This window comes from Rattus norvegicus, chromosome 15, assembly GCF_021556685.1.
Source record: "Rattus norvegicus strain SHRSP/BbbUtx chromosome 15, alternate assembly SHRSP_T2T, whole genome shotgun sequence".
Classification (NCBI taxonomy): Eukaryota; Metazoa; Chordata; class Mammalia; order Rodentia; family Muridae; genus Rattus; species Rattus norvegicus.
The window spans coordinates 33116445-33134625 of NC_141548.1; the positions used below are offsets into that span (position 1 = coordinate 33116445).

General features: G+C 45.4%; 1 protein-coding gene and 1 pseudogene across 2 annotated transcripts; both read left to right on the forward strand.

Moving 5' to 3' along the window:
• Positions 1-582: 582 nt before the first annotated feature.
• On the forward strand, positions 583-3214 carry Mcpt3 (mast cell peptidase 3). The gene is made up of 5 exons (NM_001170466.2): positions 583-669; positions 1174-1324; positions 1883-2018; positions 2240-2494; positions 2893-3214. Exons 1-5 carry the CDS (start codon positions 615-617, stop codon positions 3034-3036), a joined length of 741 nt encoding a protein of 246 aa, NP_001163937.1. The 5' UTR covers positions 583-614; the 3' UTR covers positions 3037-3214.
• An 11645-nt stretch (positions 3215-14859) lies between these two features.
• LOC134482222 (mast cell protease 4-like) lies at positions 14860-16920 on the forward strand (annotated as a pseudogene). Its single transcript, XR_015639118.1, has 4 exons — positions 14860-14961; positions 15520-15654; positions 15876-16130; positions 16529-16920. The product of XR_015639118.1 is annotated as a mast cell protease 4-like (transcript).
• The last annotated feature ends 1261 nt before the right edge of the window (positions 16921-18181 follow it).

Consider the following 18181-nt stretch of genomic DNA (forward strand, 5'->3'; position numbering starts at 1 on the left):
TTGTGGCTGGGGTCACCACATACGCTGAGATACTGTATTAAAAGTTTACATTATTAGGTATGTTGAGAACCACTCACTTAATTAAAGGTTTTGTTCATGCCTTACGTGCTGTGTACACAATACACACTCCCCACTCTTTCATTTCTCACAGTCACATTCTAAACCAGCTGCCACCAGTTTCTGTAAATAAAATGTACTCCTTTTCACCTATATGTTCACACACTAAACATGCAGCTGTTTGTGCTATGACAGAGTTGAGTTTTTACACATATGCAGCATGGGTTTCAAAGCTAACAATAATAACTGAATGCTTATAAGAACAGTTCCGTGATCCCCAATCGAGGTCCCCCCTTTGTGTTTCTGTCGTGTCTTCTGGGAGCTTCTTTGAGGGTTCAGTTGCCACCTTATCATAGGATCCAGGAGTTTCAAGATTTAGCCACAGATTCAACACCACCAAAGAGCATAGTCCTGAGAATTTCTGATAAGGAGAATAGAGTTTATCCAAACCAGACCTGTGGTTTGCAGCCCTTCCTTTTTCCTACTTTGGAGGTATAAAAGCAGGAACCAGGACAGGACCACAGCAGAAGCTCACCACAGGCTGCACCGCTGGCACAATGCAGGCCCTACTATTCCTGATGGCTCTTCTCTTGCCTTCTGGAGCTGGAGCTGGTGAGTTTGCTCTTCACCGCCCTAACCTCTGAGCTTTCAGCAACAGACATTAATCTCTTACCTTAAAAGAGAGCCTATCATGACACCGGATCCTACACTGACAGAGTCCAGGGGAAATCTCTAGGTCAAGGAAGAATGAAAAGCTCCTTCCCCATCACACCATTTCATCAAAGTACTCTGTTCTGATGGACAGCTCTTCTCTGGCCTTGCCTTGATGTTGAGGAAGACAGGATGAGTGCAGAAACAAATTCCTAAAGGAAATAGAGTATCAAAAACACTAATGGTCATTGTGTTGTGAATGAAGGATGGTGGTGGACAGGGAGGTGTGAGGAGGAAAGATCAACAGGAGAGAAAAGACCAAAGGACCTGTGGAGGGGCCTGAGCCCCATGTGAGGTGGGGTGGGCTTGGAGCAGTCGCTCAGCTTTAGCCCCATATTTCTCTGGCAGTACTGTGTTGGATGTTTTGCAAACTTGTGACTGGGGACTGGGTGTTCTTTGTTCCAGAGGAGATTATCGGTGGTGTGGAGTCTATTCCTCACTCCCGCCCTTACATGGCCCTTCTGAAGATCGTCACTGAAGAAGGTCATGTGACCTTCTGTGGTGGGTTTCTCATAAGCCATCTATTTGTGATGACTGCTGCACACTGCAGAGGAAAGTAAGAGGCTTCTCTTCCTGTCAAGACATCCATGAGCTAGAGTCACAGAGCAGCAGAGACCCAGGAAAGGCTCTGAGCCCTGCTCATCTCCAGATGGGCTCTCCTTACACGGAGAGGAAACAGGGACCACAGGAATACTCACTGGACCATTCATGTGTCATCTCCATTTCAGAGGTTGGAGTTTAAGCAGGGCTGTGGTCAGGACAAGTATACAGTCCTTGACTTGTCTGGGTGTCCCCAGAGCTCTGACAGGTGCTGGGGCGTAACTGAATGTCGAGTGCCCATTTGCCATGTACAAAGCCATGGGTTTGGTTGAATGCAAGTACTGGGTGTGGGGTGTGGGATGTGGGGTGTGGGATGTGGGGTGTGGGGAGAGTTCTCAGTACTTTATTTTCCTGAGCCTCATCCTTCTGGGGAGGCTGTGGTGTTGGGAGCCCCATCTCAAGTCTCAGTTACTCTGTACTGGGATAGAGAAGAAAGACCTCCGTGTCACTCTCCTTAGAAGGAATCCTCCCCCTAAGACCAGCACTTTTTACTGCTTCTTTTCTCTTTTGACAGAGAAATTACTGTCATCCTTGGAGCTCATGACATGAGCAAGAGAGAATCCACACAGCAAAAGATAAAAGTTGAAAAGCAAATCTTTTATCCAAAGTACAATTTTTTTTCCAATTTCCATGACATCATGTTACTGAAGGTGCTGTTTTTTTGTTTTGTTTTGTTTTATCTTTTTCTTATTCATCTTAAATCTCCTCTGCTTTACCTTTCCTTCTGGCTCAGACCTTCAAATTCTCTCTCGTCCAATCGTTTTCCTTAGAAACTATTCCTGGTTTCTATGTCATTCGTGTCCCAGTGGGAAAGACACATGTCTGAGCATCGTTCTCTGGGTTGATATCTCTTCTCTTCTTTTCACAACAGCTTGAAGAGAAAGCAGTGTTGACTCCTACTGTGAATGTAATTCCCCTGCCTCAGTCCTCTGACTTTATCAAGCCTGGGAAAATGTGCTGGGCAGCTGGTTGGGGACGAACTGGAGTGACAGAACCGACCTCAGATACACTGAGGGAGGTGAAACTGAGAATCATGGAAAAGAAGGCATGTTGGTACTTTTGGCATTATGACAATAGATTCCAGATCTGCGTGGGGAGTCCTGAAATGTTGAAATTAACATACAAGGTGAGTGCATGCCTGCTTTCCTTCCCCACATCAGGAGACAGTGTCAGTGGAGGAAACATGGCAATCATCTCTCCATGGCAGTGACTAATGCCTGTGTCCTTAGCTCCTATCCCTGAGGTTCTGGGAACTGAAATTCTCCCTGTCCATCTCATCTCCTGGTTTCCTAGCCCTTCCTACAACCTTTCCATGAGGTTACACACTAGACAGGAAGGCAGTAAACGGAGACATGTTAGCATGGTTGCAAGGACAGAGTGGCTGGAGGGACAGAAATTAAGTTCCCAACTGATGACCCACAGGCAGCCAGGTCCTTTTACATCACTCTGGGATTAGCTATGGTGGAAGGACCTGTGTTTGGAGAAAGTATTATTTGCTCATAGTTTTATTTTTCTCACCTAAAGGAAGACTCTGGAGGACCTCTAGTGTGTGCTGGAGTAGCCCATGGTATTGTATCTCATGGCCGTGGAAGAGGGAAGCCCCCTATAATCTTCACCCGAATCTCCTCATATGTGCCTTGGATTGATACAGTTATCAAAGGAAATTAGCTGAAAAACCTGATGAACCTGAGTCAGAGTCTCCAATCCAGAGCTCTTCTGTCAAATCTCTAGTCTTAACAAAGCCTGACTCACCCTGTCCCCAAGACAATCTCAAAAATACACAAGTCTGTCATGATGGATTGTTCCCTGTAATGCCCTCAATAAAGACAAAACCTCTTGCAATGTTGTGACTTCACGCTGTGCTCTAAACACACTCTCCTCTCTGAGAACAATGAAGAATGGATTTGAGGTACTATTCTCTGGCCATGTTAACCGTCTTGACTACTGACTTCTAGGCATACGTGTACCACTGTGGATAACTGAATATTATCTACTATGCATGGCTGTGTACCGTGAGATTTCACATCCAGGCTAATGTGCACTGTTCCTCTCCTCCACTGTCCTGTCTTCTCATCTTCTCCCTCCTTGTCTCTCAGCTCTTCTGCCCACAAACCCCATGTCTTAGCCACTGCATCTTTCCACACATCATCGCAGATTACATGTCTAGGTCAGACATGGCTGTTGATCCTTGTGTTCTCACCACCTACCCTGCCATCATTGTCCTCTCAATATTGCACCTGCAGCTAGAGGACAGCCTGCCCTCCGAAGTCCTTGGACCCTGACTGTGACCAAAGCAGACAGCACAGGAGAGCACCAGAAGTTTCTGGAGCCAACACAGGGCAGAACCAGAACATGTCGGGTAGAGACACTGCAGTACTTAGCATGTTCTAGTACTTACCATGGTGGCTGTGCTTCTGAGCCACCGCCATTCAACTGCCATCTTTCTCCAAGTGCCAGCCTTTCAGAAGAATGCCTAAGTTAGTTAACCTTGTAAGTGGCCTGTTGTCCTCTTATAAGCCATTGTCCTTAGTCATGAAAAAGAATGCTTTTACTAAGGGTTCTGTGGAATCTTAAGGGGAAGAGACCTTGTGTGAGAACAATTAGGGCCCAAGGAGGAGTAATAAGCTGTGCGTGGCCCTCTGACTACTGTACCATGAAAATTGCTGCCGTGACCAGCACCAGACAAGGACCTCAGCACCTCAGCCCTCCTCACAGCCTGGCAGTCTCATGTCTAGTTTTCAGCTTCAGCATGGTACAGTAGCGATATAAGGATAGCTATCAAAGTCAAGACTGACTATAAGTTCTATTCTAACTCTATGGGGGCAGGGAGCACATATGGGATTGAACAACGTATAAAGATCTTTAATCAATAAAGAATCCATGTTGGTTTATTGTTAACTGGGTGACTGTTTTTCATTTTTTGTACCTTTTGGTTATTTTTGTATAATAAATCATAGGGTCCTTTCTCATTTTGATTTACATTGGTGTAGTTTGGGCATCGTCTCATCGTGTGGATCAGACAGACTTCCAACTCATGATCCCTCTGTCTCATCCTCCCCAGTGCTGCCACCCAAGCTGGCTCCACCATGCTCAGCATACACAATGGTTTCAAAAGGTGAAACCCAAAGCAGGGACAGTAGCTGTGCTTTTTCCTAGCAGATGTGAATACTCACTAACCTGCAGCTGAGGGCACACTGCCTCCTTACTGAACACTGCAAGGAGGACGTGGACTTGGGACAATCTTCCTCCTTGAAGCTGGGCAACTGGAGGTGAGGAGAGTGATTGCCTCACCTTGTAGCCTAGGCCATGGTAATAGGAGAGGAGGAGGAAACTCCTGACTGCTGGGCTGAGGGCACAGGATGAATGGCATCCAGAAAGGTCAGCTCCACAGAACAAACCCCATCACATGTGCCTCTGGGGTCTAAGGAGCAGTTGGTGACCCGAAGGCTCTAAAATCAAGACAAGGACCTGATCCCCACTACAGTGTTCATTCTTATTTATGGTGAATTGTGCACAGGAGGAGCAGGCCCAATGCACTCTGGGTAAATGAGATCAGCCATGGTCTCACAAGCTCAGCCAAAGAAACAAGCAACAGATAATTTTTCCCCCATGGTTGGTGCAGTAGCATTGTTGGGCAGCCTAGTTTAAAAATGGCTCTCAGTGCACTGTTAGCAGCTGACACACACTGAAGGTGTCCATAGGGAAGACCAGCACAGCCAGCAGCAGCTGAGCAAAGCATCCAGGAGGTCAGCAGGTGCTTGCCCAATCTTTGCAAAAGTGGATACAAACCCAGAAGTCAGAGTATATTGCTAAGTCTTTAGACTACAGCAATTGTGAGGAATGGAGAGGAATGTGCAGGTTTAAGTGCTAAACAATGTGTAAAGGAGATTTCCATTCAGAAAACAAGAAAACTTACAATGAGGAGAATCCAGTCTCTGGTGAGCCAGAGTTATTGATATCCTGCAGGAGCAGGACTTACCACCTGACCCCATCTGTTTTCCTACTTCCAAAGCAATGTTTTCATTAATTATTTTGTAAATAAAAAAATTTAGTTGCTCTAGAATCATTTTTTCGGAAGGAATGAATATGACTTTTTGTCATATTTAAGCATAAACAACTTTTGGGTTTTGCTCCATTCTGATTTATTTTATAAAAAGGTCTTACTTGGAGACCTGGAACAAGTACCACACTCTTGCTTCAACCTCCAAGTACAGGACTGCAGAGTGCAATGTGTTTCCTTCTCAAATGCAAAATTACAAAACATTAGCATGGGGCCACCTTCGTGCACTGAATATGTCTTGAGCATCTTAATTACTTCTAGTGTCGTATTACTTAATTATTTTCTAAGAACCAAATTTTAAACATGACATAGTAGTGTGTATAGGTCACTCTAGCACAATGGGAGGCAGCCTGGAGGAGCAGGATTCTACATATGGAGTTCAAGGCTAATCTGGCCTGCATGAGAGCCTGTCTCAAAAGAAAATCAGAGGTGAGTAGGCAGACCAGAGTGATGGATGGGGGAACAAAAAGAGGGAGGAAGGGAATGAAGGAAGGAAGGAAATTAACCCCTCCTTGGTGGCAGCTGTTTCTGCCAGAGCTGCATGCACTCTACAACACATTCTGTTCTGATAGTTCAGTTTCCCAACAGCCTTACACTGTTTTAAATGTTTGAAAATTTGGGCATATACTGTAGCAAGCATTACATTGTGATTTGATCAAGGCTTTGGAATATTTTGTTGTGGTTCATGTGTTGGAACCCTGGGTCCCCACCTAGTGGTCTTACATTTGGAAGATTGCAGAACCCTAAGAGGCACAGCCTCATGGGAGGAAATCGTCTGCTGCAGGCTGATCTTGAAGATTTATGTTAGACTCCCATTTCCTGCCTGCTGATGCAGTGTGACTCATGTTTCACAATGTTCTGGGGCAATGTCTTTCCATCATGAACTTGTTCTCAAACTGTAGCAACTAGAAGGGTACCTAACACCCGTTCTGGAGACAACAAAAATGACAGGTGTCATCAGTGACTGCCTTTAAGTAAAGGCAGAATCTCCTACTGACTGCCACTGCTTTCTAACTAGTTACACTCCTTGCTTCCTGATCTTCAAACCACAATTGAACTCTGCAGTACACAACATATAAAGCAGACAAGGGAGGCAGCAGAGACAGCAGAATTCTGGGAAACTGTAGCAGACAAAGAGAATGCAGGCAAATCATGGGGTCAGTGTTTATGAGGTTGATGTCCTGCTGGGGACTGAATCTTTTCTTCTCCCTCACCATCAGCCAAGACAAGGAACATCACCCAAGGCTGGAGGACCTGGGCCCTGGTGTTGTGGAACCCACACCCCAGTTCTATGTGACCTGCCCCTCCGCTTTCAATGAAACAGGAGAAAAACCTTGTCTTGGGCTCTGGGACTTGGTCTCACTGATGCAGAGCCACCAGACAAGACCTCTTCAGCTCCAGATCCTCCTCCTCCCTGCCAGTGATATGATGTCAGAGGACAGCTCTCAACATTAGCAAATGAAAGCAAGGGCTTCAGTTAACTTCCCACCTATGAACTAACCTCCTGTAGGTCTCCAAGAGAAATGGGAGTCCACTGTGTGGCCTTCTCTTCATTACTCCTTCTTCTGAGTCCAGGGAAGCACCGAGCAGACACTTAAAATGTGTTTAACAGTTAAGGCAGTGTGATCCTGGTCTCAGTTTCAAGTCTACATTTGTAAACAGACAGCAGTGGCATATCCCAGGGTAGTTTTAACAAAAAAGAGAAAGTGTGAACTCTCAGACAATGGTGTAGTTTGTAGTTTAGGACCAACCCAGCCTTCTGGAGCAAATTGCTTACTTCATACCCCTAACCCTAACGCTTCCCTCACATTTACCAAGTCTCTTTCTTTTGGATGGTTGAGCAGAAAGGACACTTAATTTGAAATCAGAAAGATTTAATTCTAAGCTGTAAACCCTAATGGTCAGGTAAACACACTGAAACAGTAATAACAGTAAAAAGTATGTGATATGGTTGCTATGAAATTAACTAAATTGCACACACAGTCTGAGGAAATGATCGCTGCACCTCTTTACTCTCACTTTGAAGTCCCTGTGCTCCCATCCCATACTTGACTTTCTCCTTTACTTGCTCTTTTCTCTCTGTCTCTTCCTTGGACCATAAACACTGGTTCTGAGAAAGAAAAATGGAGGTTAATGTGCAGGGTAATCAGGTGGTGTAGAACAAAGTTGAATGAACCAGTCTTTGACACACTGCAGGAAGTAAAGATGAGACACCTGGAACTCTAAGTCTGTGAATGCCTCAACAGATTTCAACACAATTTCCAGCTGTGTGGGCAACCCCAAGAAGATGCAAAATGTATACAAAGTGATCTTCTTACTAGAGTTCCCTGAAATCACTCCTGGGAGCTAAAGTTCTAGAAGGACAGAAGGTTGTCAACTAGTCACAGTGTTAGGAGTCACTAAGTGAGGAAACAAAGTATCCCTCTTCCCGGGGTCTCCCTGGGTTACTCAGTCTGCTGTGCAGAGAACATGGGGTGATGTGAGGAATGTAAGCTGACTGCCCTCCACCAGAGAAAGATGGGGCATTAAGCCCTAGACCTAACTGCAAGCTGAAATGGGTACATTGAAGTGGTAGAGGCTCCCTCCTATCCACTCATGAGTTTCCTCTCTTCCCCACCCCCAACAGGGACACTCTGTAGGACCTCTCCTGTGTGCTGGGATAGCCCAAGCATTGCAAAGTCCCCTGCTGTCTTCACCAGAATCTCACATTATTGGCCCCGGATCAAAAAGATCTTGAGGGAGAATTATTAACTCTGGAGCTCAGGCCTATGAGGAAATCTGGAGCTGGAACAGTGCAGGTTTTGTGTGCCATGTGATTGGCCTGTCTACTTCCTGCTGAAGCCTTGCCAGAGCCCCGGGCTTCCAGAGGTTCTTACAGGCCACAGAAGGTCCCTAAATGTCAATAAAGCTCACTAAGGACCCAGATTCTAGACTGCAGTGTATGTCTCCTCTCAGCTGCTTTCCTCTCCCTGTGCATAGCGACCTCATTCCCAGCTGATTTGGAGGAGGCTGTGAAGGGGGCCGGGGTGGTATGAAGGAGGAGGCAGAGACAGAAGGACACTGACTGACACAGACAGAGACAAGGAAAATAACAAAGACCAAATAGGAGTTTCCTCAGAAAGGCAAGGTCTGTGCATCCTGCTTAAACAAGAAATCATACTCTGGGAAGGGAGGAGGAAATCACTGTGTTTAGTTGAGTGTCCTCTGCTGAGCCAACCAGGCTCCAATGGAAAGATCCAAACTCAGTTACACAGCTGGTCATTGTTAACCTTAGTGGGTTACAAAACTCAGCACATAGACATGAACATGAGAGAGATATTTGTGAGGAGAGCCTAGGGTGTACAGGGATGTTAGGGAGCTGAGAGGGGTTGGCAGTGTTTACTATGCATGGAGTACATGTGAAAAATTGTTTGTGTGTGTGTGTGTGTGTGTGTGTGTGTGTGTGTTAAAAGGTTTCATGCTGCCTCCATGACCAGGTACACCCAAAATGACTAAGACACTAGTTAGTGGGTTGCTAATGACTCTAAACTCACACCAGGGCTCTGAGCCAAGAAATATTATATGAGAGGTGCTGACCTGGCCTTGCTGCAGAGGAATGAGTCTGCATACTGGAGTGGGCATCCAACGATTTGGTCCCCTTCTCCAAGTTTCTGATCTACATACTGGGACTGTCCTGTGTTATCTCCTGTATCCCTTTCGGCAAGGTAAGGAGAAGTGGCTACAGTTCTAAGATGAGGTGACAGCCTGATAGAGAGGCCTTGCTTGAGCTGGGGCAGGTGACTTGGGGAAGTCTCAGGACTTCCTGGGATTCTCAGGACTATATACAGTCCATAGAGCAAAGGAGAGTGTGGGAGGCAAAATCTTTTGATCTTTTTCACCCTTAGTAACTTGATAAATATGAAGAAGAATTTAGAAAGAAAGAGGGCATCCCAGGCAAAGGTAGCACTTTCTAGGACTGACTTTAAGAGCCTTGATATGTGCTCTTATGATGGGGTCAGTGATCAGGCATCATGCAGGAACTCTGTGAGAGAATCTGAGGAGAGAAACCATGAGACAAAAGAGAGTGAAGAAGAAGGTGGTGCAGAGGATTGTTTTAAGCTCTGCAGCCATGAAAGGAAGCAATGTCATCTCTTTCCTGCAGACAGATTTCTTATATTTTTGGTTGTGAGCCTAGCCTTTAATGACTGAGCCATCTCTCCAGCCCGACAGATTTCTTTATTAAGACTCAAATATTTGTAAACCAGGATGCAGGACACTGGCCCAGACACAGTGCTGGCATTTGAGGATTGTTTAAAGAGTTTTCATTGTTTTCTGAATCCAAAGTATAAAGCTGGAGATTCTGGTGAATATCGAGGAGGTGTCCAAGCACACAAGCTATAACTGACAAGGCCCTGGGCCACTGCACCACACACAAAACGTCCCCAGAGAACCCTTGTGGTTGAATTAGGGAAAAGCTGGAAGAATCCGAGGAGGAGGGTGGCCCCATGGGAAGCCCGGCAGTCTCAACTGACCTGGATGCCCGAGATCTCTCAGACACTGTCCAGGCAGCATACACGAGCTGATTTGAGGACCTCAACACACATCCAGCAAAGGACTGACTGGTCTGGCCGCAGTGAGAGAAGATGCACCTAACCCTGGAGAGATTTGAGGCTCCAGGGAATGGCGAAGTCTGGTAGGGCGTGGTTGGTAGCTGGAGACATCCTCTTGGAGGTGGAGGTGGCAGGGGGAAGAAGGTATGGCACGGGGCTTGGTAGGCGGGTGGACTGGGAGGAGGGATGAAGACTGGATTGTAAAAGAAGATTAAAGAATAAAAAAAAGAAAACCAAACCAAACCAAACCAAACCAAACCAAATCACACCAATATAAACCAAACCAAACAAAATCTAATCAAACCAAACCAAACCTAACCACACCAAATCAAACCAAACCTAACCAAACCAAACTAAACCTAACCAAACCATACCAAACCTAACCAAACCACACCAAAAAACAAAAAACAAAAAACAAAAAAACCAAACCACCAAATGGTCCCTGGAATTTCCCCGTGGGTAAAAAAAGGAGAAGTCTTAGTAAATAGCCTCTTCTCACCTCTTTCCAGACCCATTTTATCCCTGTTCTTCTCTGTTCCACTCAGGTCTGGGTTGTCAGATGGGAAACACTAAGTGAGCCCATTGACCTCCGCTCCAGAAGCACAGAGCTGAAACCTCGGTTTATCAGCCCTCCTTGTGTTCTAATCCATAAGGTTATGAAGGTCATACAACTTTGCTTCTCCAAATCCAAAGGAATGAAGAAAGAGAATGAGGGCTTGAAACAGACTCCCAAAACATTGAAAAACCGTGTCTGGGAAATGATTTCCGATCCTGAAGAGCTAATGGAGGAGTCCCAACTGGCCCCTCCATTGGGGCGGTGCCCACCCCGAAAGATGCCACAGGGGGGATAACAGCACTCACTGAGGTCAGGGCCTCTGACTGTCACACTGGGTCAGGAGCTGGGGAACTTCACACGGGCAGCAGTGGTTCGCTAGATGAGCTTCACGGAGTCCTGGGAAAAGGACTGACTGTGCTAGTGTAGCTCCTCAACCGCCTCCCAGATATGAAGAAACCATGAATAGATTGTAGGCTAAGATGGTGAAACTGTCTGGTGAGCCTGGACTGATACTGAGAACTGATAGACCATCAGACAAGTGACAGATAGCATCATAGAATCGTATGAGAAGCATCCCAGATGTAAGAGACCTTACCACAACTGTGTGCTCTTTTTAAACGGGGCCCTCATTGGGGACCATATTATGCTCCTAAGCCATCTCTCAGCAAGGAGGCAGCTGCTATTGAGCCTGCCCATATGTGAGCAGGGCCCATCCCAGTGAGTCCCATTCCTGCCTCTGGCTTTTGGGTGACTCAGAGAGGACTGTCCCACTGTCCATGTTGCATTCCTAATGAAATTTGAAGATACTCACCAAGTTCATCCTACTCTCCTCCTTCTAATCCTCTGCCTGCTCTCCCCTTTCTTCTCCAGCAGTTTCAGTGTCTCTAAGGACTGACAAACCTTTTCCCGTTATTATGGGTATTTAGTTCTCCTTTGAAAGGTAAGATTCTGGAGTCAATAGGTGCGGATCTCAGCTGTGTCCCACAAACTAGTCTCCCATGCCATGGGCTTAGAGCTGAAGGCCTCCATTCATCCCCCCACCATGTGGTCTTCCCCACAAGGCAATGAAAGTACAACATGAAAGGAGTGTGATGGGGAAAGAGAGGCATGATAGTGCTATAAATACAATACTCCTGCATGAAATTTCTAAAACAAACATTTTAGACTTAAAAAATTGTCTCTTGACAGGAAGAGGTGAAGATGTCTCTGGCAATCTTTTCCCAAGTGCACAGGCATTTACCAAAAGAAAAGGGGAGTAGAAAATATGACTTTAGTTTCTATTTGTTACTATGGCTATAGATTCGGTGGTCTTTCCTAGAAATGTGAGGATGCATTTATTTTGGATTTACTTCTGTACATCACCATCTTCTGCGCCATCATCATGAAGGATTGTATTATTCCAAACAGGCTCACTCAGGTGCGCTACAGGAGGGAGCCATCCTGTGAGATCGTTTTTCTTCTTAGTCAACCTCCCATCTAAATACACAGGGGGGATTTTCCTCATCCGTAGAGATGGATCCGCCAGATGCAACAACTTTCCTTAGGAAGAGAAAATTGGACATGTGAAAGATTACTGACCATGGATACTTCTCTAAAGACAATGCTCTTAGAACTTTCTCCTACTTTGTGACAAAATTGTGCCTTCCCAAGGTGTCTACAGTAGGTGCTACCTCCTGGACTCCAATCCTAATGAGCACGATACCCTCAGTGTGACATGATTGGGTTCCCTGCAGTAGACGTTACTGCCCCTAATGATGCATGTGTGTGCATTCCTCAGACTGAGAACTGCAACAGATGTGTCATTTACAACAACAATAAAACAATAAAAACACACCAAGAGCAACTTCGGCAGGAGCTACCACCCAGTTGAGTTTGCAATAATCCACTGTAGTTCTCCAACATGCAATAGATAGCCTGAAGGGAGGAATAACAGGAAATTACCTCCTCTGTATCATTCAATCCTGGAGAATTCCCTGTATACCAAAGCGCTGGTTTACCTTTTGGTAAAAAGAGGTGTTGGGATGTTTCCCCTAGTTTCTATTGTAATGTCACTTCCTGGATCAGGCAACCACTATGTGGCTGATGCCAATTGATCACTATGTCTCTCCTACCTGTTCATGCATAAGTTGCAAAATGAGAATGTTCATTTGGGACCGTGTGTGTGGACCATCCCAAGGCCTGTCCTCTAACTGGGGCTGCATAGAATTTGGGGTCTTTACAAATTATTATCAGGTCAGATCAAATGCTCAGTAGTAAAAAAACATTAATGTACTTATTTCTCTAATTCATATCACTGTGCTTAGATAGCCATTTGTAACTCTGAGGAAGCAAAGGAAGGAAATGCAGGACAGAGTTGGAGCCTGAACTTTCCTCAGGAGCACCCAGTCAAAGAGGTGCCATCACACAAAGAGGTCTTAGTTGTCAGGTCCAAGCCTGGGAAGCGGCTGAGTCTCCATATGACAGTCAATACCTCTTTTTACCAGACCTAGAGTTTTTCTGTAGAACTCCATGATCCCAGAACGTCAAGTCCAGTTATGTGGTTCATGGAGATGGATAGTCTGGGAGTCTCAACAAGTGCTTGTGTGAGTTACATTAATCTCACTGCATGATAACTTCTTATTTGAAACTTGATCTCAATAAATTTTTTTATTTGTAAACAAAAAGTTTTCAATTTGATTTTGAACTCATAATTATGTGCAAGCCCATCACCTTCTTTGACCATGTTTCTGCGCACTCAGACCCAGTGAGCAATGTCTGGACACTCATGATCTGTGGCTCCAAATACGTGGTCACCCAAAGTCTTGTCTTCCATTGCAGATACTCAAGTTCTTTTATTCTGTGATATCCTGAAAGTCGATTGACTTCTCCCTAAGTGTGTATTATAACATCAAAGATACTATTACTATGGCTAGATCAGAAACTGCACTTATTGAAGCTCTTCTCAAACTGTGGGTCATGACCCCTTTAGGGGTCAAATATCATATATGCTGCATATTATATGTTTTACATTAAAATTCATAAATGTAGCCTAATTAAACTTATAAAGTAGCAGTAAATTAATTTTGTGGCTGGGGTCACCACATACACTGAGATACTGTATTAAAAGTTTACATTATTAGGTATGTTGAGAACCACTCACTTAATTAAAGGTCTTGGTCATGCCTAACCTGCTGTGTACTCAATACACACTCCCCACTCTTTCATTTCTCACAGTCACATTCTAAACCAGCTGCCACCAGTTTCTGTAAATAAAATGTACTCCTTTTCACCTATATGTTCACACACTAAACATGCAGCTGTTTGTGCTATGACAGAGTTGAGTTTTTACACATATGCAGCATGGGTTTCAAAGCTAACAATAATACCTGAATGCTTATAAGAACAGTTCCGTGATCCCCAATCGAGGTCCCCCCTTTGTGTTTCTGTCGTGTCTTCTGGGAGCTTCTTTGAGGGTTCAGTTGCCACCTTATCATAGGATCCAGGAGTTTCAAGATTTCAAGCCACAGATTCAACACCACCAAAGAGCATAGTCCTGAGAATTTCTGATAAGGAGAATAGAGTTTATCCAAACCAGACCTGTGGTTTGCAGCCCTTCCTTTCTCCTACTTTGGAGCTATAAAAGCAGGAACCAGGACAGGACCACAGCAGAAGCTCACCCCAGGCTGCACCCTGGGCACAATGCAGGCCCTGCTATTCTAGATGGCTCTTCTCTTGCCTTCTGGAGCTGGAGCTGGTGAGTTTGCTCTTCACCGCCCTAACCTCTGAGCTTTCAGCAACAGACATTAATCTCTTACCTTAAAAGAGAGCCTATCATGACACCGGATCCTACACTGACAGAGTCCAGGGGAAATCTCTAGGTCAAGGAAGAATGAAAAGCTCCTTCCCCATCACACCATTTCATCAAAGTACTCTGTTCTGATGGACAGCTCTTCTCTGGCCTTGCCTTGATGTTGAGGAAGACAGGATGAGTGCAGAAACAAATTCCTAAAGGAAATAGAGCATCAGAAACACTAATGGTCATTGTGTTGTGAATGAAGGATGATGGTGGACAGGGAGGTGTGGGGAGGAAAGATCAACAGGAGAGAAAAGACCAAAGGACCTGTGGAGGGGCCTGAGCCCCATGTGAGGTGGGGTGGGCTTGGAGCAGTCACTCAGCTTTAGCCCCATATTTCTCTGGCAGTACTGTGTTGGATGTTCTGCAAACTTGTGACTGGGGACTGGGTGTTTTTTGTTCCAGAGGAGATTATTGGAGGTGTGGAGTCTATTCCTCATTCCCGCCCTTACATGGCCCTTCTGAAGATCGTCACTGAAGAAGGTCATGTGACCTTCTGTGGTGGGTTTCTCATAAGCCATCTATTTGTGATGACTGCTGCACACTGCAGAGGAAAGTAAGAGGCTTCTCTTCCTGTCAAGACATCCATGAGCCAGAGTCACAGAGCAGCAGAGACCCAGGAAAGGCTCTGAGCCATGCTCATCTCCAGATGGGCTCTCCTTACACGGAGAGGAAACGGGGACCACAGGGTCACTCACTGGACCATTCATGTGTCATCTCCATTTCAGAGGTTGGAGTTTAAGCAGGGCTGTGGTCAGGACAAGTATACAGTCCTTGACTTGTCTGGGTGTCACCAGAGCTCTGACAGGTGCTGGGGCGTAACTGAATGTCGAGTGCCCATTTGCCATGTACAAAGCCATGGGTTTGGTTGAATGCAAGTACTGGGTGTGGGGTGTGGGATGTGGGGTGTGGGATGTGGGGTGTGGGGAGAGTTCTCAGTACTTTATTTTCCTGAGCCTCATCCTTCTGGGGAGGCTGTGGTGTTGGGAGCCCCATCTCAAGTCTCAGTTACTCTGTACTGGGATAGAGAAGAAAGACCTCCGTGTCACTCTCCTTAGAAGGAATCCTCCCCCTAAGACCAGCACTTTTTACTGCTTCTTTTCTCTTTTGACAGAGAAATTACTGTCATCCTTGGAGCTCATGACATGAGCAAGAGAGAATCCACACAGCAAAAGATAAAAGTTGAAAAGCAAATCTTTTATCCAAAGTACAATTTTTTTCCAATTTCCATGACATCATGTTACTGAAGGTGCTGTTTTTTTGTTTTGTTTTGTTTTATCTTTTTCTTATTCATCTTAAATCTCCTCTGCTTTACCTTTCCTTCTGGCTCAGACCTTCAAATTCTCTCTCGTCCAATCGTTTTCCTTAGAAACTATTCCTGGTTTCTATGTCATTCGTGTCCCAGTGGGAAAGACACATGTCTGAGCATCGTTCTCTGGGTTGATATCTCTTCTCTTCTTTTCACAACAGCTTGAAGAGAAAGCAGTGTTGACTCCTACTGTGAATGTAATTCCCCTGCCTCAGTCCTCTGACTTTATCAAGCCTGGGAAAATGTGCTGGGCAGCTGGTTGGGGACGAACTGGAGTGACAGAACCGACCTCAGATACACTGAGGGAGGTGAAACTGAGAATCATGGAAAAGAAGGCATGTTGGTACTTTTGGCATTATGACAATAGATTCCAGATCTGCGTGGGGAGTCCTGAAATGTTGAAATTAACATACAAGGTGAGTGCATGCCTGCTTTCCTTCCCCACATCAGGAGACAGTGTCAGTGGAGGAAACATGGCAATCATCTCTCCATGGCAGTGACTAATGCCTGTGTCCTTAGCTCCTATCCCTGAGGTTCTGGGAACTGAAATTCTCCCTGTCCATCTCATCTCCTGGTTTCCTAGCCCTTCCTACAACCTTTCCATGAGGTTACACACTAGACAGGAAGGCAGTAAACGGAGACATGTTAGCATGGTTGCAAGGACAGAGTGGCTGGAGGGACAGAAATTAAGTTCCCAACTGATGACCCACAGGCAGCCAGGTCCTTTTACATCACTCTGGGATTAGCTATGGTGGAAGGACCTGTGTTTGGAGAAAGTATTATTTGCTCATAGTTTTATTTTTCTCACCTAAAGGAAGACTCTGGAGGACCTCTAGTGTGTGCTGGAGTAGCCCATGGTATTGTATCTCATGGCCGTGGAAGAGGGAAGCCCCCTATAATCTTCACCCGAATCTCCTCATATGTGCCTTGGATTGATACAGTTATCAAAGGAAATTAGCTGAAAAACCTGATGAACCTGAGTCAGAGTCTCCAATCCAGAGCTCTTCTGTCAAATCTCTAGTCTTAACAAAGCCTGACTCACCCTGTCCCCAAGACAATCTCAAAAATACACAAGTCTGTCATGATGGATTGTTCCCTGTAATGCCCTCAATAAAGACAAAACCTCTTGCAATGTTGTGACTTCACGCTGTGCTCTAAACACACTCTCCTCTCTGAGAACAATGAAGAATGGATTTGAGGTACTATTCTCTGGCCATGTTAACCGTCTTGACTACTGACTTCTAGGCATACGTGTACCACTGTGGATAACTGAATATTATCTACTATGCATGGCTGTGTACCGTGAGATTTCACATCCAGGCTAATGTGCACTGTTCCTCTCCTCCACTGTCCTGTCTTCTCATCTTCTCCCTCCTTGTCTCTCAGCTCTTCTGCCCACAAACCCCATGTCTTAGCCACTGCATCTTTCCACACATCATCGCAGATTACATGTCTAGGTCAGACATGGCTGTTGATCCTTGTGTCCTCACCACCTACCCTGCCATCATTGTCCTCTCAATATTGCACCTGCAGCTAGAGGACAGCCTGCCCTCCGAAGTCCTTGGACCCTGACTGTGACCAAAGCAGACAGCACAGGAGAGCACCAGAAGTTTCTGGAGCCAACACAGGGCAGAACCAGAACATGTCGGGTAGAGACACTGCAGTACTTAGCATGTTCTAGTACTTACCATGGTGGCTGTGCTTCTGAGCCACCGCCATTCAACTGCCATCTTTCTCCAAGTGCCAGCCTTTCAGAAGAATGCCTAAGTTAGTTAACCTTGTAAGTGGCCTGTTGTCCTCTTATAAGCCATTGTCCTTAGTCATGAAAAAGAATGCTTTTACTAAGGGTTCTGTGGAATCTTAAGGGGAAGAGACCTTGTGTGAGAACAATTAGGGCCCAAGGAGGAGTAATAAGCTGTGCGTGGCCCTCTGACTACTGTACCATGAAAATTGCTGCCGTGACCAGCACCAGACAAGGACCTCAGCACCTCAGCCCTCCTCACAGCCTGGCAGTCTCATGTCTAGTTTTCAGCTTCAGCATGGTACAGTAGCGATATAAGGATAGCTATCAAAGTCAAGACTGACTATAAGTTCTATTCTAACTCTATGGGGGCAGGGAGCACATATGGGATTGAACAACGTATAAAGATCTTTAATCAATAAAGAATCCATGTTGGTTTATTGTTAACTGGGTGACTGTTTTTCATTTTTTGTACCTTTTGGTTATTTTTGTATAATAAATCATAGGGTCCTTTCTCATTTTGATTTACATTGGTGTAGTTTGGGCATCGTCTCATCGTGTGGATCAGACAGACTTCCAACTCATGATCCCTCTGTCTCATCCTCCCCAGTGCTGCCACCCAAGCTGGCTCCACCATGCTCAGCATACACAATGGTTTCAAAAGGTGAAACCCAAAGCAGGGACAGTAGCTGTGCTTTTTCCTAGCAGATGTGAATACTCACTAAC